This window comes from Notolepis coatsorum (genome assembly GCF_963971535.1).
Source record: "Notolepis coatsorum genome assembly, chromosome: 12".
In the NCBI taxonomy this organism is placed as follows: domain Eukaryota; kingdom Metazoa; phylum Chordata; class Actinopteri; order Aulopiformes; family Paralepididae; genus Notolepis; species Notolepis coatsorum.
Window position 1 is genome coordinate 25,873,811 of NC_140176.1, and position 21,697 is coordinate 25,895,507.

The 21,697-nt window shown below is 48.0% G+C and overlaps 1 protein-coding gene across 1 annotated transcript in view; it reads left to right on the forward strand.

The window, feature by feature from the left end:
- Positions 1-12,956, forward strand: part of vim (vimentin) — a 39,225-nt gene extending 26,269 nt beyond the window's left edge. Inside the window, exons 6-9 of the mRNA XM_084326263.1 lie at positions 8,461-8,681; positions 9,280-9,323; positions 12,496-12,578; positions 12,870-12,956. Of these exons, the coding sequence (XP_084182389.1) occupies positions 8,461-8,681; positions 9,280-9,323; positions 12,496-12,578; positions 12,870-12,917 (396 nt within the window). The 3' untranslated portion in view covers positions 12,918-12,956. The remainder of the gene's footprint in view (positions 1-8,460; positions 8,682-9,279; positions 9,324-12,495; positions 12,579-12,869) is intronic.
- The last annotated feature ends 8,741 nt before the right edge of the window (positions 12,957-21,697 follow it).

Below are 21,697 nucleotides of genomic sequence, written 5' to 3' on the forward strand. Positions count from 1 at the left end.
ACGTGTGAACGAGGGAATTGAAATACTTGACAGAAAAAATGAATGAAAACAAAGCGAGGGTGGTTAAAGGAACAGAACGAGTGAGAAGGCAAGGACAGAAACCTCACAGTACCCCCCCCTCCACGGGAGCCGCCCGGCGACCAGGCCGACCCGGCTCGTCAGGATGGGCCCGATGGAAGTCGGTGATCAAGCCGGGATCCACGATGAGCTGCCGGGAGACCCAGCTACGCTCCTCAGGGCCGTAACCCTCCCAGTCCACCAGGTATTGGAATCCCCGGCCCCGCCGACGAACGCCCATCAACCGGCGGACCTGCCACTGGGGGTGACCATCCACTAGCACAGGAGGCGGTGGATCAGGAGCCGGAGGCATAAGGGGACTGAGGGAGACGGGCTTAACCCGGGAGACATGGAACACGGGGTGGATGTGCATGGATGCAGGAAGCTTCAGGCGCAGGGCCGCCGGACTGAGTACCTTCAGGACCTCGAAAGGACCGACGAAGCGAGGGTTGAGCTTCTTGGCCGAGGACCGTAGCGGGAGGTCCTTCGCGGAGAGCCACACCCTCTGCCCAGGGCGGTAAGTCGGCGCGGGAACCCGGCGCCGGTCGGCACCACGACAGGCGCGCTCAGATGTCCGGAGCAGCGCGGTCCTGGTGATCTCCCAAACGCGACGGCAGCGGTCGAGGTGGACCTGCACGGAGGGAACTGCCACTTCCGTCTCCAGTGCGGGAAAAAGAGGGGGCTGGTAGCCCAGGGAGGCCTCAAAAGGGGAGAGGCCGGTGGCGGAACTGACCATTGAGTTGATCGAGTATTCAACCCAGGGAAGGAAACGACTCCAGGATGCCGGCCTCTCGGCTGCCACACACCGAAGAGCAGACTCCACGCTCTGGTTCATCCTCTCCGTCTGCCCGTTTGTCTGGGGATGGTAGCCAGAGGAGAGACTGACCGTTGCCCCCAATCCCTTGCAGAAAGCCCGCCATACCTGGGAGGTGAACTGGGGCCCCCGGTCAGAGACGATGTCCTGGGGAAAGCCGTGAAGGCGGAACACGTGGTGCGTCAGGAGGTCCGCCGTCTCGGCTGCTGAGGGAAGCTTGGAGAGGGCCACGAGGTGGACCCCCTTGCTGAATCGATCCACCACGGTCAGAAGGCAGGTGTTCCCCTGGGAGGAGGGTAGACCAGTGACGAAGTCGAGCGCCACATGGGACCACGGACGGCTTGGAACGGGAAGTGGCTGCAAGAGCCCGGAGGGTGCCTGGTGAGAGGCCTTGCTGCGGGCACAGACCGCGCAGGCCAAAACGAACTCCTTGACGTCGTTCCGCATGGTGGGCCACCAGAAACGACGAGCCAGGAAGGAGAACGTGCGATGGACGCCTGGGTGGCAGGCGAACCGGCTGGTATGGCCCCACAGCAGTACCTGGGACCGGACAGAGTCAGGGACGAAGAGACGGCTCCTAGGGACGTTGCTTGGGGCACGTTGGAAGCGTAGGGCACGCCTCACCACACCCTCGATGCCCAAGGTGATGGCTCCAACCACTCGGGCCTCCGGGATGATGGGAGATGGGTCCTCAGAGGGTGGAGCCCCCTTGGAGTGCATCCGGGACAGGGAGTCGGCCTTCGTGTTGCGGGAACCGGGGCGGAAGGTCAGCGAGAAGTCGAACCGACTGAGGAAACTGGCCCATCTCGCCTGCCGACCGTTGAGGCGCCTGGAAGCGCGGATGAACGTTAGGTTCTTGTGGTCCGTCCAGATGGTAAAAGGCTCCTCGGCACCCTCTAGCCAATGACGCCACTCCTCCAGAGCAGCCACGACCGCCAGTAGCTCCCGATTGCCGGTGTCGTAGTTCCTCTCGGCGGGGAGGAAGCGACGCGAGTAGAAGGCGCAAGGATGTACCTTCTGGTCGGAAGGAGAACGCTGAGATAGGACAGCGCCCAGGCCAGAATCCGAAGCGTCCACCTCCACGATGAACTGTCTCTTGGGGTCAGGGTGGAGCAGGATAGGAGCGGAAGTGAACCTTCTCTTGAGGGAGCGGAACGCAGCGCGTGCCACTGGGGACCAGTCGAACGGCAGAGCGGGGGAGGTCAGCTTGGTAAGAGGCTCCGCCACTTGGCTGTAGTTCCGGATGAACCTTCGGTAGAAGTTTGCGAACCCGAGGAAACTCTGTAGCTCCTTCCGGGTGGTGGGTTCCGGCCAATCCTCCACAGCCTGGATCTTGCGAGGATCCGCTCGGGTCAAGCCCTTCTCCACGATGAAGCCCAGGTAGTCGACGGAGTTGGAGTGGAAACGGCACTTCTCCGCCTTGACGAAGAGCCGATTGTGGAGGAGGCGCTCCAGCACCCGGCGGACATGCAGGATGTGTTCCTCGAGGGTCCTGGAAAAGATAAGAATGTCGTCCAGGTACACCACCACGAACACCTCCAGCATGTCACGGAGGACATCGTTCATGAGTGCCTGGAATACCGCCGGGGCGTTGGTGAGGCCGAACGGCATCACAAGGTACTCATAGTGGCCCCTGGGGGTCTTGAAGGCGGTCTTCCATTCATCGCCCTCACGGATACGGACAAGATGATAGGCACTTCGGAGATCCAGCTTGGTGAAGAACGAGGCCTGGGTCAGTGGCTCGAAGGTGGAGCTCATGAGAGGTAGGGGGTATTTATTCTTGATGGTGATCTCGTTGAGCTGACGATAGTCGATGCAGGGTCGCAGGTCCCCATCCTTCTTACCAACAAAGAAGAACCCGGCCGCCACCGGGGAGGAGGAAGGCCGAATGAGTCCTGCTTCCAATGACTCAGAGATGTAGAGATCCATCGCCTTCTTCTCCGGGACAGTCAGACTGTAGAGGCGGCTGCCGGGAAGGGGAGCCCCTTGGCGGAGGTCGATGGCGCAGTCATAGGGGCGGTGAGGTGGAAGGGACTGAGCCCTGGTCTTACTGAATACCTCCATGAGGTCGTGGTACTCGGGAGGAATGGACGAGGGATCCGGGGGCAACTCACCAGCCGGTCTCCGGGGCGGGGGACAAGACGCCGCCTGTAGACAGCGGGCGTGACAGGAGGAGCTCCAGCCCCTGATGGTACCGGAGGCCCAGGCGATGTGGGGCTCGTGCAGCGCGAGCCAGGGCCTACCCAGGACCACCGGGACAAGGGGGGATTGGGTAATGAGGAACTGGATCCTCTCTACGTGGTTCCCAGCAATGGTCAGCAAGACTGGGCCGGTCCGTTGAGAGATGTCGGCCAGGCGGTGTTGGTCCAACGAAAAGATCTCCAAGGGCCTCACAAGGGCCTCAAGAGGTATGTTGGCTTGGGTGGCAAACTCGAAGTCGAGGAAGTTCTCGTCTGCCCCAGAGTCGATGAGGGCCTCCACCGTGGCACGTTGGTCCCCCCAGGCCAGGGTGACGCTCAACAGATGGTCAGGTGGTGCGCGGCGCTGGGAATGGGAAAAACGGCTCACCAGGATCTCCCGGGGTCTTGGTGAGCCCGATCTTTTGGCCGGATAGGGCAGTCGGCGATACGGTGTCCCGCACCTCCGCAGTAGAGGCAGAGACCGGACCTGAGCCTTGCCTGACGCTCCGCCTGGCTCAGATGAGAGCGTCCCAGCTGCATGGGTTCCTCCTCGCGCACCGGACGGGGAAGCCTGTTACCATCAGTAGTGTTGGGGACGGGGCGTCCAGGAGTCCGGGGTGTTTCAGGAGGTGACAGTCGGGTCCTCTCGCGCCTTCTCTCCAGGAGGCGTCCGTCAATACGGATGACAAGGCTAAAAAGCTCCTCGAGGGAGTCGGGCACCTCCCTGGTAGCGAGCTGGTCCCGGACTGCGTCACTGAGCCCCCTTATGAAGGTTAGGCGAAGAGCAGGTTCGTTCCATCCACTCTCCACCGCCGCCAGTCGAAACTCCATGACATAGTCCGTCACCCTGCTGCTCCCTTGTCGGAAGGTCCCCAACCGGGCTCCAGGGTCCAGACCTCGGGCTGGATGGTGGAACACTCTGCGGAGCTCCGCCACGAAGTCTGGGTAGGAGAACAAAAAATCTGCTTCCATTGCCCAGGAGGAAGTGACCCACTGGGCAGCATGGCCTGAAAGTAGGTTGGTTATATAAGCCACTCGGGACCCCTGAGCAGAAAAACGGCTTGGTTGATGACGGAAAACCAACTCACATTGCATGATGAATGTGGCACATTCCTCGGGATTACCGTCGAACAGCCGTGGGACGGAGAGAAGGGGTTCCCGAGGTGCGAGATCTGCTGGGGCTGCGGGGAATGTTCCTGAAGGGTGTGAGAGATGAAAAGTATTAACGGCGTCGCCCAGCGAGTTAAGCTGGGCGAGAATCTCGGACTGTTGTCCCGCCATAGCGGCCATTGAACCCTGCATAGGCAGGACCTGGTCCCTGAGGTTCTGCACCGCAGCCCGCTCAAGTTGGAGACCGTGATCCCTGGTCAACTCGACTTGAATTGCAAGTGCGGTTCTGACCCCCTCTGTGTCGGCTGGGGTCGTCATGGTTGGTTCGTAATGTTATGGTTTGACACCGACCCCAAACGCTAACGACACAAGAGAGTTGGATTCAGAGTTGCCAAATACGAGGGCTTGTTTATTTGATAATAGGAATAAGTGAAACAGGGAAAGCAGGTCAACAAGAACAGGTACAATGAACAAGGGGCAAAGTTCTGCTGCTCTGCAGCTTCTCCCGGTAGGGTAGTCTTGGGAAGCAGGAGCAGATCTCTGTACCGCTCTGCAGACTCTCACGGCGGACCTCTCAGATGTTGTGCAAGACCGAGAGAGGGAGAGAGGGAACGGGTCAGTGACAGAGCAGACTTGAAACGAGCTGGAGGACAGGGTGTTATATTCTTCGTGTTAAACAACACAGTGATGTGCAATATTCCAAAAACAGCCCAAGTGAAATCCTCATGTAAACACACAGTGAGCAAAAATCCAAACACCGTCCAAATGTGAAATACTATCTTCGTGTAAACACACAGTGAGCAAAAATCCAAACACAGTCCAAATGTGAAACAATATCTTCGTGTAAATACACAGTGAGCAAAAATCCAAACACAGTCCAAATGTGAAATAATATCTTCGTGTCAATACACAGTGGGAGGTGGAAGATCCCCAAAATATTATTCCAAAAAGGAAAGAGCAAAAACGATAATGGCTGGGTGAGTGACTGTCTGACAAAAAGGTGGTAGACTTCAGTGTAAAGGTTTACACACGAAAATCGGAAATAGGTCAAGACAGTCAATCTAGAAAAACTCACCCAGACGAGCTGCGTAAAGGAACAGGAACAACAGTGGAGGCGAGCGCGCGCCACGGAGCAGGTATCCAAGCGAAGGCTTCTAGGAATTCCTGGAGAATAGCACAGTGAAACAGAAGCAACGGGGAAAAACATCCAGCGACAAATCAAGACGAACCAACAACTTAGGGTGGGGAAAACGGGGTATAAATAATGAGGGATCGATTGATTGAAAGGCAGTGACAGCTGGGGAATGTGATTGAAAAGCGTGGGGAAGTGAGGGAACCAATCAGCGACGTCTCAGATGACGTCAGCGGGGAGAAACGTGTGAACGAGGGAATTGAAATACTTGACAGAAAAAATGAATGAAAACAAAGCGAGGGTGGTTAAAGGAACAGAACGAGTGAGAAGGCAAGGACAGAAACCTCACAGTATCATTCATAAGTACACATTTGGAAGTTGGAACCATTGTGATACATGACTTTTACTATGGCTGTACCATGATAAATAATTTATACTGTTATGGTTTGACACCGACCCCAAACGCAACGACACAAGAGAGTAGGATTCAGAGTTGCCAAAAACAGGGGCTTGTTTATTGAGACTAATTAACAGCACAGAATAGGAAGAGTCTAAACAAGACTGGAATTCAAGCAAGGATGAATTGTTCTGCTGCTCTGCAGCTTCTCCCGAGGTGGTAGTAGGGGGTAGCAGATGCTGACGTCAGAGCCGCTCTGCAGACTTCTCTCGGCAGAATCTCCGAGGTGATGCGGGACCGAGAGAGAGAGAGAGGTGACTTGTACCCAAAAACAAAAGTTATCCAAGTGAACAATCTTCGTGTAAACACACACAGTGAGCAATGTTCCAAAACACAATCCCAAGTGAAAAATATCTTCGGTGCAAAAAATAGACACTGAGAGCGAAGTCCAAAATACAATCCAATGTGATAATATCTTCGGTGTGATAAACACACAGTGGGAGATGTTAGGTCAAAATATTATCCCAGTGAAACAATCAAAAAGGCAAACGCTGGGTGAGTGACTGTCTGATAAAAAGGTGGTAATCTTCAGTGTTATAAAAACACACGAAAACGGAATTTGATCAAGACAGTCATTAAAAACTCACCCAGGCGTTGTGCGTAAAGAGAGCTGGAACAGCAGCGGAGCGAGCGCGTCGCCACGGGAAAAAGGTGTCAAGAGGAAGGCTTCTTGGATATCCTGGAGGTAAAGCACAGGGAACAACAGCAGCAGCAGGAACGGCGAATGCAAACAGAAAATATCAAAACGATCCAACAAAACTTGAGTGGGGAAACGGGGTATAAATAATACGGGATTGATTGATTGACAAGCAGTGACAGCTGGGGGATGTGATTGAAAAGCGTGTGGACGGGAGAGAACCAATCAACGACGTCTCTGGGAAGAAGCGTGTGAATGGGGGAATGAAATGATTAACAGAAACAAATGGAAAACAGAGCGAGGTGGTTTAAAGGAACAGAGCGAGTAGGTGAGCAAGGACAGAAACCTCACATATACAATGGTAAACTCTTACCATCAAACTACCATGCTTTTTTGAAAGGGATGGCTGATCCAGTGCTCTCTGGTGTATGCATGTGTCTCAGAGGGACATACGCAAAGAAATACATTCCTAAATGTACTGGTTCTAAAATGTTGCTATGAATATGATTATGGTGCATTTCTGTAAATGCTGATCTTTGGTGGTGGCTTCTTATGGCAAGCAAATCTGATGATTGCTTCTGTGAATATGAGGGCCATCTGTTCTTGTACAGTATATCATAATATTAAGTTGAACCTTTATTAATCCCCTTGGGGAAACTCATGCATTTGACCCATCCTAACTATTTAAGAGCAGTAGTTTTTAGGAGCAACATATAGTGTGGCACCAGGGGACCAACTCCAGTTGTAATGCCAGTACCATGGTCAAGGGCACTGGCACAAGTACGCGGAGTGAACCCACGCAAACACAGGGAGCAATGCACACGGAAAGGCCCCCTGCTGGGTTTGAACCCAGGACCTTCTTGCTGTGAGGCAACAGTGCTGAACACTGCACCACTGCACCACCGTTACCACTGGGGTTATCATTGTCTTATGTTCAATGTACAACTGACAGGACTCCCACACATCCCGGTAAAGAAAAGATGTAGATTTCCAATAGTCAAAAACACACTGGGGAAAGAAATTGGGTGGAATGTCGTAATAGAAATGACACTACTCGATGCAAATTGAAACGTTTCAGATTGAACATATCCATTGTTGTGCAGTTTGATTTGATTAAAATGTCAATAATGTCCTGGAAATGTCCGGCAAAATGGTTTTCTATAAAAAGGCAGGGAACCGTAAATGGAGCAGAGATCAGATTAGCACTAAGAGGGTTTTGGAAAAGCACCCCGCCCATGCTGACCCCCCCCCCCCCCCCCCCCCCCCCCCCAGGGCACCACTAGAGTACTGGTGCATTGACTGCTATAGTGATTTTATGTGCTGAGTCAGAAGAACTAATGCATTTTTAACGAGACCATGTTCCAGTTCCTAAAATAGCAATGTGTCGTCCTGTAGTTTGACTTTTACAAGCTGGGGGACAGAGAAAAGGGTTCCTGCATAGGGGCCTCATTAACATCAATGGAAAACATCCTAAGTCTCAAAATCTTATCTCAGTTTAGGATGACATTTAGGATTTCTGGTATTAACTGCATTTAGGGGAAAAAAATCTAATCTCATTTTAGGATAGGAACTTAGCTATTACAGAACCGTCCTAGCTGAAGAATTTGCTAAGTTAGGATGGCTAAGTTAGACCCTCTCCTAAATTCGAAATAACTGAAACGGCAGAACCATTATGTCTGTATGGCAATGACAGTGAAGATGGGGAACAACATGAACTCGTGATTGAAAGGCTACTCAAACCGTATGATGATGCTTTAAATTAGATTTGCCAGATCTCCTCCAGATCTCCTCCAGATCTCCTCCACCGACACTAACATTGAATGCCCGTCTTTCTTTGTGAATTATAGCGAGCTTGCCAGCCAGTGAGAAGTGAAGTGAGACAGCCATTGATATTACATTCTAAACACAGATACAGGCCTGACAGGAGTTTACAGTTCTATAAACTGTTGTTTTGAGATCTCGTGTAGACCCAACCATTGAATGCAACTCTAAAGTGAATCTTGGAGGTGAATGTATTAGCCCTATTAACACGAAAGGTCCTTAACATGGACGGAATTTACATTTCCACCTCAGAACGAGTCCATGGACCGGCAGTTGCATGAGCTGGAGGACAGTTTCGGCATGGAGGCCAACGGCTACCAAGACACCATCAGTCACCTGGAGGATGACATCCACAACATGAAGGACGAGATGGCCCGCCACCTCCGGGAGTACCAGGACCTGCTCAACGTCAAGATGGCCCTGGACATCGAGATCGCCACCTACAGGAAGCTGCTGGAGGGTGAAGAGAGCAGGTAGGTGGGATGGGGGAGGGGGGGTTAGGTGTTTATTTATTATATATTTGTTTTACCTTTATTTACCCTGGGTAGGCGTACTGAGCACATATGTTCTTTTTTAGCGGTGGATCCTGCTCATATTGCTGCACACATCCACACCTTGGGAGCTACCCAGTAGTACAACCACAGTCTGATACTATTGGCCGTTGGAGGTTAAGTGCCTTGCTCAAGAGGTGGAATTATTGAGCAATGGGCGAGCGTTATTCATTCACTTCATCCGCCCAGATTTTCCCTGCCGGTCCTTGTGGGGATCGCACCGGCAACCCTCCGGTCACAGACCCACTTAGAATCAAAAACACTTTATTCATCAAATGCATTGCATGTAGAATATTGGGTTTTGGTGACAATTTGTGCAAAGAACAACTTTCCCAGGTCCACAGTACGACAAACACAATGCACAATGACAATGGGGAGGAGTGTTCACCTTGTGTGTGTATGTTAAATGGGACCAGAACTGGTTAATATCTCTCTCTCTCTCTCTCTCTCTCTCTCTCTCTCTCTCTCTCTCTCTCTCTCTCTCTCTCTCTCTCTCTCTCTCTCTCTCTCTCTCTGACAGGATTACCACCCCAATGCCAAACTTCTCCTCATTTAATCTGAGAGGTGAGTAAAGACACAAGACCTCTCCTTCCTGATTCATCACAAGGTTCATCACAATCTTCTGAAGTAAAAGAGTCCAGGGCCCTATTCCCCGTACCTGGTTCAACTAAGTCGATCAAGAGTCACATTATCCAGATTCAGTTAACCCGATGTTTGAAGCCGGGATTTTCCTGTTCCTCGAAGGTGGATTCAGTCTCGTTAACTCAAACCAGACTTGAGACCCAGGATAAGTGCGCGCGGCCGCTTCAGTTGAAAAGCCAGCACGTATCGATAGCAGAGATCCTGATTCTCTAGCGGCATTGATTGATTAATTGATTTAAAACTTTATTAACATATTGCAGTACGGCTCAATCGCCTCGCCGACAAGTTAAATGCGTTATCTATAGGCTAATTTTAAGTCCCTCATTACCTCAATCAATCAGATTATATTTCTTTAAACTTGCCTGCTGGATTGAATAATCAAATGAGATCTTGCTAGCGAAAATAATTAGTTAAACTGTTATACAGAATAACGATACGGCTCTCTTACCCATTGATTGATGTATGGTCGATCTTTTACTTATCTCCACTGTGGTGTAACGGGTTCTTCTTTTGACTTTCACGCAGACGACCGGGGTTCGAAACCTAGTCTTTTCCTTCTTTTTGCAATGTAGGAATAATTCAATTTGGTGCACGTTGAGAGCTATATAAAGAATGACATCCTCAATGCATGTAGATTTATAATATTTTAACTTAAAACTAGGCTACCTTTGCGTATAATCATTAATATTATATTCCAAAAAATTATATTGGAAACACAGGGCAACACCGGTCGCCGGGTTGCCAGGATTGAGCACTACCGCTGCGCCACTGTGCCAGATGGGATAAATTCATTGTTTATACATTAATGAACGAGAGATCCGTGTTTAGAATATTCTTTATTTTGAATGAAGTTTTATCTCTTTATTCTCATTCATTAATGTGACGTCAACGGCTCATTCAATTTCTCAAATCCGTCAAACAGCGCATCTCATCAGACATTTTAATCCCAGTTACAATATCACACAAGATCCACAATCCACGCATAGACACTTCAATTTTATGCTTGAATGAAACAAAATCCAGGCGCTCCTCTCCTTCCTCGCTCCTCATCCACAGCGGAGAATATGAAAGGAATCAGAGCCAAACGAGCGATAGGTTTCAATCATTAAGGATATCCCCGCGGGATTCACATTTGCAATGCTGCGCGTTGTTAAAATAACCACATAATGTGTACATCGCACCGAGCGAGCGCCACGGTATATAACGTGCATTATTTAGGACAAAGTGAATTTAGTATCAGCATTTTGGGTCTATTTTACATTTCAAAAGCCCCCTCTGGAAGAATGGAGCACAAAAACGTAATTCAGAATGGTATAATGCAGATCCTAGACTGTGGGAATAATTTCAGGAAACGCGCTGTCACTTCTTTGCGGGGGCGTGGCGATGGTTCATCCGGCTAACTTGAACTTAAACCCTGCTCTCGACCAGGCTCAAACTTTTTGATCTGTTGTCATGGTGATTTAGACAATCCAGCTTCGGGGAACGGGAAAGTCCGGCTTAAGTCAGACTTGACCGAAAGTTATCCGGCTAACTCAGTTATCCAGGTACGGGGAACGGGGCCCAGGGCTGACCTGGAACCAGCATTTTACAGCCACAGCATGCCTGATTGGTCCAAATATAATTCTGTTTACAGTGCCACTTCCATGGTTACTAAACTTTTGTGTCATTGTCAAGGAAATGTGCTCGCCGGTTTATTATCTTGTTTTGACAATAATTTCTTAAGACCTTCCTATACAAAAACTGGCAGCACCTTGGTAAATGCAGGGGTGTCAAACTCAATTACCAAGGGGGCCGAAATAAAAAATAAAGATGATGTCATGGGCTGGACAGTGGACACATAATAATACCTAGAAAATTGTGCATTTTCCTGAGGTCACTATCTTATTTCGTAATTTTTTTTATCTATTCAATTTGTGCATACCAGCTCAATATTAATGGTGCATTTATATAGTGCTTTTATCCAAAGCGCTTTACAATTTGTTCCTCACATTCACCCATTCACACACTGACGGCAGAGGCAACCATGCAAGGTGCCAACCTGCTCATCAGGAGCAATTAGGGGTTAAGTGTCTTGTCCATATGTTGTTGTACATTTACTTCTGTTCATTCTCTGGTGCCTCAATGAATAAAAGGAAGGCAGTGTCTGTTTAAAAGGCGGGTAAGGAGGCATCATTTATGGATATTGGCTTATTATAGATGTATTCTTTACAGATCTAAATGACATATTGGAGAACGAAGTAGAATACACACGCACACAAAACATCTCTCACCGCAGCTTTAACTGGTCTCGCGCAGATCCAATTATATCCATGGCTTTGATTTCAGAGTAGGTCAATTCAGTAAAATAATGATGAATTAACAAGCTAATCATGGGTTTCAATTAATTATTCACTCACAAGAGTTTGCAAGATTAGCAATTCTAGGTTAAACTGGTCCTGGACTTGGAGAACACAAGTGGAACACAAATGCACTGGTATGCACACACGCAACACACAGATTTCAGAGTAGGGCTGAATTAGCAATAATTCCCTTGATAAATGAAATTGGATACAACCAAATCATATCACAGCCTGAGTGAAAACGGATGATGGATGATGATTGACTGAGCTTTTAAAAGCCAAGGTAAATAAAAACACAAAGTAGGCTACAACTGAAGGCTAATTCGTTGATATGGGAATTCAGTCTCGGGGGTCAGCTGAAAATACTTTGAATTTCATTAAGCCACAACCCGGCTATTGCAAAAAAAAGTAGTCAAGCTAGTAATTGAACTACATATGATTACCGGTAACTACTCCCCAATGCTGTCGCAGTCAATATGAGTTCTGTTTTACGATGGATTGCCACTACAGCCTTGCGAGCCGGCTGAAACGACCCCAGTGCCCCCACGGGGAAACCTGATGTGACCTCGTTTCAATCCGTGCTGCTGAGTCAGAGACCTGGGCTCCTCATGCATTATAGATCGCTGAGTGGAAGAGCTGCTCTCCGAGGGAACAGACATTGTAACAGAGTCACAGTGGTTCTCACTGCATCGTTGCAAAATGGATGACCCCCTGCAACTGAACATTGTTGTGGTTTATGCCTTCTTCATATACAGAATCCATGTTGGAGACTAGGCCAATGATCGACAGCCTGTCAAAGAAGGTCCTGATTAAGACCATCGAGACTAGAGATGGGCACGTGAGTATTTTACTGTTCGCCTTCGAGCAATCCGTGAGACTTACCCACTGCTTACAATGCTTTTCAAATGTCACCTTTCCTATGAAATCGAAGGTGAATAGTGATTTACTGTCACTATCAACGTGTAAAAGGGTACATTTGATGTGAAGTTTCAACCTAGTATATTCATCATCCTCTCATCTTGTCCAATTGTTATCATTGTGGAATTTGACCTTTAGACGTTGTCTTTGATCCACAGCGAACGAAGACCCCCGTTGTCTAAATAAAATGCCCTTACACCCCCATCCCCAGGTAATCAATGAGTCGACCCAGCACCACGATGACCGCGATGATGAGTGAACCGGATGGACTAATCCACGAAAAAGAGAGAGATGGGGGGGGGGGCTGGGGGGGGGGAAGTAGCATGAAAGAAAGTAAAAATGGATCCATGATGAAAAGGAAAGGGTAAGAGAATGCCAATAACGGGGGGAGGGGGGTGGGGTGTATTTCTGTTTCTGTGAAAGTATGACGAAACCAACAAAAATACACACACACACGCAAAAAGAACAGCTTTAAAAGTGCCTTTTGGACACGTTTTAGTGGGGGCTTGCTTGCTGATAAGGTTGTTCTTGAGTAGGCGATACTGTAGCTAGAGCAGAATAGACACTTAGAGGAGGGGGGATGCAGCTTCATCGAATGTTTTTGTTGTTGTTTCACCACAGCAGTTTTCTTTGCACTCGTACACGACCGGCGCCGCTGTCTCGCCATTTTTCTGTTTCTTCAGACACCATAGAAGTCCTTTTTAAGAGGTGTTCACATCTCATTATCTTAAAGGCTGCATGTTCCAAGTGTTTCTCTACGATAACTGGTTAATGGTCAGTAGGGAGGTTGTATACATTCACGTTTAACATGCACACACGCTCTCCGAACGATGTGGATTGACTAGAGAACTGCAGGTATGTAGGCTCTTGTTGGCTGATGTTTCAAAAGGGACTTGTATGGTTATTTTACTGAAGGTCCCATTTTGATCCCAAGACCGAAACGCTGTTGTCACACGCTCAACTCGACCACACTGTCTGTCACTGCTTCTGTATGTCAATAAACCATTCAGAAAAAGTAAAAAAAAATAGTTGTGTTTTTTTTATTCATATTTTATCTTTTTCTTTACCTTTTAATCTTATATTGTTTATTGTCATATATTTTTATTGTAATTTCTTTTTTTTTATCCACTTTTTCTCCCATTTTCTATATTTTTCTCCCATCCCAATTTCGTATCATCCAATTCAACCCCCCCTGTCACGAACGCTGTTTCTTGCCTCCCACAAGCCGGCTGCAATGTGGACTAAGTCATACATAGCACAAGTCCCCTCCGGTACTTGAGGTAACAGCAGTCGCATCTTTTCACCTGCGCAGCTCGATCTCTCAGTGGCGAGGAGTAACGCGTGGGAGGCTCACGCTGCCCCCGACACTTCCTGATTCTACTGCGCAGGCGCACCAACCGACCTGTAGGAGTCGCTGTCCACAACGCCCGATCCCCACCCATCAGTTTCCCACCCCCTAATACGGCCAATGTGTATTAGTATGAACGACCAGCTAAACTGAAAGCAATGTGGAGCGCTGGGCTCGAACAGGCGAGCCCAGCGTCTCCAGCATTCGTGGCGAGCGCCTTGCCCACTACGCCACGTAGCCGCCCTATTTTTATTGTAATTTCTATTACCCTGCCTGTACCTCCCCTCACCCTACTCTGTGCTGCTACAGGCATGACCCCTGCGTTTCCCAAAGGGGATTAATAAAGGAACATCTTATCTTATCTTAAGATTGAATTCATATCGTCGCACCGTTACTTGTGTAACATGTAAAGGAATCCGGTGTTACTGGATTTGTATCAACTGTAGAGCCATGTCATAATGACATTTGACCCATCCAAGACATGTCAATCCATGACTCAACCAATGGCGTGGAAATGAGAACATAATTGAATGGATGAGTCTACAAAGACCGTAGTCTGACAGGAGGACCGTATAGACTATTCCCACGCAATTACATGACTGAGCACCTTTAACAGTATTCTTACCAAAAGCACACTACTGAATGTTATTGAAGTTGGCCATCTTAGTATCTTTGCTTATAACATGTTCATGTTGCAGAGGATGGAATCATCTGTATGTTGTAAATATAGAACAATGAACAGGAGATAAGAGTACATTATCCAAAAGGGACATAGACCTTTTCAGTAGAATTGTGTTGCTAGGGGAACAGCTATTTCCTGTCAGCTATTGATATCGGCGAACACTGCAAGAGGAAACAAACTCGGGCCCATTTTGAATATTCATGTTGTCAAGTTTGGTCATAATATCAACATTCTACTGTACATAGACTCAAGTTTACTTCCTGTTGCAATGTTGGCTAATAACTGATGGAAAATGTGTCCAAACTGTTCCCTAACAACATAATTCTGGAGAAACCGCCTATTGTTTTGGAATGAAAGCCTTGATGTTCAGACGAGTCAGCTGAGGGAGCAGTGAGGTAGTGTTTTCCTCTGACCTCTGACCCCATCTGGCAAATGGAGTGAAATGTGGAAATTATTATGTCTCCTTCTTGACCTGCATCCAAGCCAGCATTTCCAGGCTACGACAACTCTCTGGCTCTAGATGCAGCTCTAACCCCCCAGGGTGTCGTATTCGATTTATATAGAATAATCTTCAGGACGAGGAGATTGCATTTAGATATTTATTCAAAGGTAAGTACTCGTTAAGCATGAGTGTAACTCCATCCACGGCTGGCAGCCAACTGACTGTCAGGACCCCTTGTCAGGTATACATAATATGAAGGTGCGCCTGGCACGCCTGTCGTAAATGATATATTCAAAGCATGAATATTACATCCTCCTTCTTTTAAAGAAAGCTTTATAAGCTATGAACAAAATTGAAATAAAGAAAGGTTGTGCAATACTCTGTAAGAGTTTCTTTGTAAACAATAACAAGTGCGTTACCTGTGTCAGGACCAGGCAATGTAAACAGGTAGGATTAATATGTTAAACATAAAAGATTCATGTATCAAGGTATTACAGTTCGTATTGTGTGCCCTCTTATTCTGGAAAGTCTGCTTTAATATTTGAATACTTCAGCTGTGAAAAGGTATGTATTCATGGCTTATTTGGTCGTGTGTCTCAACACTCAAAATGGGAAAATATCGACAATTAAGCAAGGTAAGTAGGTCATAGATTCAACACATATAGTAAGTCATCATTTCAGCATACATTAATATTTTGTTACATTTCACCACCCCCTTTTTTTTTTTTTTTTTTTCATTGGGGTAAATGGTGTTATAATAGGGCAGCGATCCGCCTGCACCCTGTACATTTATAGGTCTAAAATGTCCCGAGGCTTCACTGCTCGGCCGGATCTGGTGTAGTATGAAGCTGAGTTCTCTTCTGAGTCCTCTGACAGTTCAGGGTCGTTGGTCTCCGGCGGTTGATCGACGCTCTCTGGACTTGGCATACCGTCGCTGTCCTGGAAGTGTTCCTCTTTTGTGTCCCTCAGGTGCCTGCGGTTGCGGCGGTATTCGCGTCCATCTTGGGTGCGAACGTGGTATGACCGCGCAGTGTCGGCTGGTTGTATGACTACTGCTGGCCTCCAGCGTCCATGTTCTTGTAGCCTGACAGATTCACCACAATGTAGTGGGGGCAGCGGTCTAGCTGACCTGTCATAGTATTTCTTCTGGTGCTGTTGTCTCTGCACTCGCTTGTCATGTCCATCTTTGGGGCTTACTACCCCTGGCCGCAGCTGTTGGTTGGTGCTCGGGAGGGTTGAGCGTAGCCTGCGGCTCATCAACAGCTGTGCCGGCGATTTGAAGTTGTCGACTGGGGTGTTACGATATTCCAGGAGGCTTAGGTACGGGTCTCTTCCGTCTGCCTTAGCCTTGTCCATGAGTGATTTTGCCGTCTTCACAGTTCTCTCCGCTAGTCCGTTGCTTTACGGATAGTGTGGGCTTGACGTGACGTGTGTAAACTCCCACGACTTGGCGAATGCCTCGAACTCTTTAGACTTGTATTGTGGTCCGTTGTCTGAGACTATGGTCTCTGGGACGCCATGCCTGGCACATGCTGCCTTTAGCTTGTGGACAACAGCTGCCGATGTGGTGCTGTGAAGTCTGTCTAGTTCGAAGAATCTGCTGTAGTAGTCGACGGTCACAACATAGTCCTGGTTGTTCCAGTTAAAGAGATCTGTCCCTACAACCTGCCAGGGGCGGTCTGGGATACGATGAGGCATCATGGGCTCCTTGGTGTTTGATGGGCGGCGCTCTTGGCATATTGAGCACTTCTCCACGACTTGCTCTATATGTCTACCCATTCCAGGCCAGAACATGATGTCTCGTGCTCTCAGTTTGCATTTTTCCATTCCCATGTGGCCTGCATGGATCTTGATCAGCATCTCTCCTCTGAGGCTGGTAGGGATGACTATTTTCTCCCCTTTGAAAATTATTCCATTCGTTTTGGATAGTTCATCTCGGTGATTCCAGTATTCGGTGATGTTCTGGGGGCATTGTTTTCTTTCCTCAGGCCATCCCTCCAGGATAGCCTGGCTGAGCAGCTTTAGCTGTGTGTCACTGTCTGTTGTTTCTCTGATCTCCTGTAGCTTGTCGTCGTGTACAGGTAAGCTGTTGTATACCATGTGTATCTGAAGGTCCATCCCTTCACTGAGACCGTCGTCGTGAGAGGTGAGTGATTTCCTGGACAGCGTGTCGGCTACTGGGATGTCTTTCCCAGGGCGGTGCACGATCGTAAAGTTGTACTTGTGTAGTTGCAGTATCATCCTCTGTAACCGCGGTGGGGCTGCGGCGATCGGCTTCTTCATGATCGACTCCAGGGGCTTGTGGTCAGATTGCACCATAACATGGCGACCGTAGGCATATTGGTGGAAGCGTTTGAATCCATAAAGGACTGCGTACATCTCTTTTTCGATTTGTGCGTAGTTGACCTCGCTGTCCGTGAGTGATCTGGATGCGTAGCTAATGGGCCTTCCTTCCTGCATCAGCACAGCACCCAGACCATACTTTGATGCGTCCACTTGTAAGCTGAGCTCCTTATCTGGGTCAAAGTAGATGAGGACTGGCCCAGGTTCGCTGGTAAGTATGTCTTTCATCTTTTGGAATGCAGCGTCGTGCTGCGCGTCCCACAGGAACTCATTCGATTGTTTAAGCAGCTGTCTCATGGGTGCGTTGATCTCGGAGAGGCTCGGGGCGAACTTCGCCAGATAGTTGACCATACCTAGCACGGTCTCCAGTTCTGCACGGCTCTTTGGCGCCTCCATCTCCTTGATGGCAGCTATCTTGCCTGGGTCAGGCTTCATGCCGTCAGCTGAAAGGATGTGCCCGAAGTAGCTCACTTCGGTGGCTCCGATGGTGCACTTGTCTGCGTTGAGCCGAACGCCTCTCTCCTGTGATCTCACCAACATTGCATGTAGGTTCTTATCGTGTTCTTCTCTGGTCGCGCCATATACAAGGATGTCGTCTACTATAGCTGCTACTCCGTTCAGTCCCTTGTATGTCTCGTCGATTTTTCGTTGGAACTCGTCCTGGGCAGAAGCGAGCCCAAATGGTAATCGTAGGAATCTGTATCGTCCAAACGGTGTGTTGAACGTCGTCAGCTTCGATGATTCTGTGGAGAGCTTGATGGACCAGTATCCCGACCTTGCATCCAGTACGCTGAAATAGCGTGCGCCTGTTAGTCTGGGTGTGATGTCCTCTAGTGTCGGCAGAGGGTAGTGCGGGCGCTTGATAGCCTTGTTTAGCTCCTTAGGATCCAAACATAGTCTGAGCTTGCCTGTGCATGGTTTCTCAACAATGACCAGTGCACTGACCCACTCCGTTGGTTCGATGACTCTAGCGATGATCTGTGTGTCTTCCATACTCTGTAGCTCCTTCTTTAGTCGGCCACGCAGGGCGATCGGTGTCCTTCTCAGTGGGCAGACTACTGGCGTGGCGTCTGGGTCTATATGGATGTGACACTCTCCTGGGAATAGTCCTATCCCTTTAAACACGTTGTGGTATTCTTCCATGATGGTCTGTTTATCTGTGTGTGCATTTACTGACAACACTAGTTTAATGAGGTCCATATTCAGGCATGCCTGTAAACCTAGAACTGGGGGTGCCTGAGTGTCTACTATGTAAAAGTCTAACAACATGCCACGCTCTTTGTATTTACACTTTAATGTGCATGTGCCCTTTACCACTAGCTTCTCTCCACCATATCCTGTCAGTCTGCGTGAAGTAGGCTGTATTTTGCGTTTATCTTGTAAACTGTGATACTCTCTCAAAGGAATTACATTTACTTGTGCACCTGTGTCTAGCTTAAATTTAAGCTCTGTGCCCTGTTTTCCTACTTGTATGTCTGCGAACGCTTGTTCTGTTGCATCAAATCGTCTGTCTGTCACGGTGTCTACATACAGTTCGTCTGACTCTTCTCCTGACTCAGAGCGCATGCTAATCTCGTGTACTGACTTTTTCTGGAAACTACCGGCCCTGCAGACTTTGGCAAAGTGGTTCCATTTTCCACACTTTGTGCACTGTTTCCCCCTACAGTAGCTACACAGTTATCCCCTTCCTTGTGAGCTCTACCCCCACAGTATCCACAGTTCTTACGTGTGTCTGTGTCGCTCGCTCTGTTCGCTCTCTCTGTCCACTCTGCTCTGGGGCGATATCTCTGTGCGCTATACTTCTGTTCATGTCTGTGTACCTCGTGCACGAGCTGCTCCTGCGTGCTGCTCGTGGCGCCAGTAAAGCTCTTTATCTGTGATTGTGCTAGCTCGTGGGCTCTAGCTATATCTACCGCTTTGTCTAACGACAAGTCTGATCCAACGTTTAATAGTTTCTCTCTTACTTTTGCTGAGTGTATGCCAAACACAATGCGGTCTCTAACCATCTCATCATTGTTCACATATGCACAGTCCTTCACGAGTAGTTTCAATGCAGTGACAAATTGTTCAAATGACTCGCTAGGTTGCTGGGTTTTCTCATGGAATTTGTACCTAGCGAAAATCGTGTTCCTCCTTGGAAGTACATATGCTTCGAAATTGTCATAGTAGCTCTTCAATACCTTTGCTTCATCTGCACTGAGAGTCCATGTGTTGTGAATGTCTCTCCCTCTTTCTCCGCTCCACAGTAGCAGGTAGCTACATTTCTCGTCCTCTCCTTTCTTCTTGAGTGGGCCCGAAAACATTAGCTCTGCATGCTGCCTGAACTTCTTCCATTCTCCCGGTAAGTCCAGAGAATCCCAATTCATCCGTGGCGACGGGACTCCGTTGATATCCATGTTCATCCCGCTTCTGACACCATGTCGTATTCGATTTATATAGAATAATCTTCAGGACGAGGAGATTGCATTTAGATATTTATTCAAAGGTAAGTACTCGTTAAGCATGAGTGTAACTCCATCCACGGCTGTCAGGACCCCTTGTCAGGTATACATAATATGAAGGTGCGCCTGGCGCGCCTGTCGTAAATGATATATTCAAAGCATGAATATTACACAGGGTACAGTAAAAACTTTCAGAAGCTACTATTAAACTATTCATCGGTCTCAACGGAGATGTGATCACTACACTATGAGGCTCAGTATAAGTTGATTGATTGAAAACTTTATTAACAGATTGCAGAATGGGTACAATACAGTACGGCTCAATACAAACAACTGCTACAAGGATGCAGATCAGAAAAACACTTTCGTCTTGTTTACATCAGGGTCCTTCATTTTCAATTCATCCGGACATTTATAACATACGGGACATACAAATATACAGTACTGTGTGAGAAAAAACAAAAGGTCATAAGAAAAATGTATACATCCGAAGGGGAAGAAACTGTACATTGGAGGGGGTTGGGTGGGTGGGGAGGATTTGGACATTTACCGGCGCCAGTTTCAGCCACCCGTACGTAGGTGCTCTTTGAGAGCGGTTTTGAAGGAGGGTAGGGATTCACATTATTTTACGGCTGTGGGTAGGGCGTTCCACATTATTGTGGCATAATTGCAAAACGTGTTTAGTAAGTAGGATTTCAAATACTAATAATGATTTGATGAACTTCACCAAAACAAGTTTTAGAAGTAAGGCAGAAGCTTCCGACTTTCCTTCAAGCAGCATCTCTTAATCTGCAAACCATAGAGTAGTTGTATAGTTTACTAGTATTTTCGGAGTGAGAGGAGAAAGCGAGTGAGAATTTCCCAACACTGCTGACTCATAAGACTCATGGCAGACTCCCAACCTCTGTTCTCAGTACTGTAGTGAAGCTACAGTACAGTAGGCCTTACAGCTAAACAACTATTATCTTATACAATATATGGACTACCATTGAACATCTTTAAACATTTACAGTTGTTTGTGTGTTGTATACAAATTAATTTAAGGGGACCTATTGTGAAAAACTTTTTTTCCTGTGTGTTGCAGTCTTTACAGAATGAGGGGTTAACAATAAGATTGTATTTTGAGTCATATTTTGAGTCACAAAATACATATTTAGTCAATTGAGCAACACCCATGTGAGAATGCTGTTCATTGACTTCAGCTCAGCATCCAACACCAAACTCATCTCCACACTTGGTGACCTTGTGGAAACCAAGGACCACGACATCAACCCCTCTGTCTGCAACTGGATACTAGACTTCCTAACAAACAGACCCCAGTTCGTTAGGATAGAGTAGTGCTTCTCAAACTTTTTCTGTCAGGCCCCCCTTTGGCGGACCAAAATATTTTGCCCCCCCCCCCCCCCCCCCCCCCTCGCCCCAACAAAATAGTCATGAAATGGGCCATGTTTAAATTTATTGAAATAACACCAATATCGTGACCTTTCAAATTGGCCCTATATTTAGTTTTCAGAGCTGTCATGGATGAAAAGCCAGCTTCACACAGACACTGTATGTGGTGCTGAATGGTATCAACACCTTAACTGCTGCATCATGAGATACTTGGTGGGCCATGAGATGAGATACTTGGTACTCAGCACCACACTCTGAAACTAGCTCTCTAGGTGGTATCAGATGAGATTTCAAAGAGTTCTTCCAAGAGTTTGGATGGAGATGTGTCAGGAAGCTTTGTCTCAATGTTGTCTGTAAAGGTTTTTTTTATCCAGAGTAACTTGGTGATCCT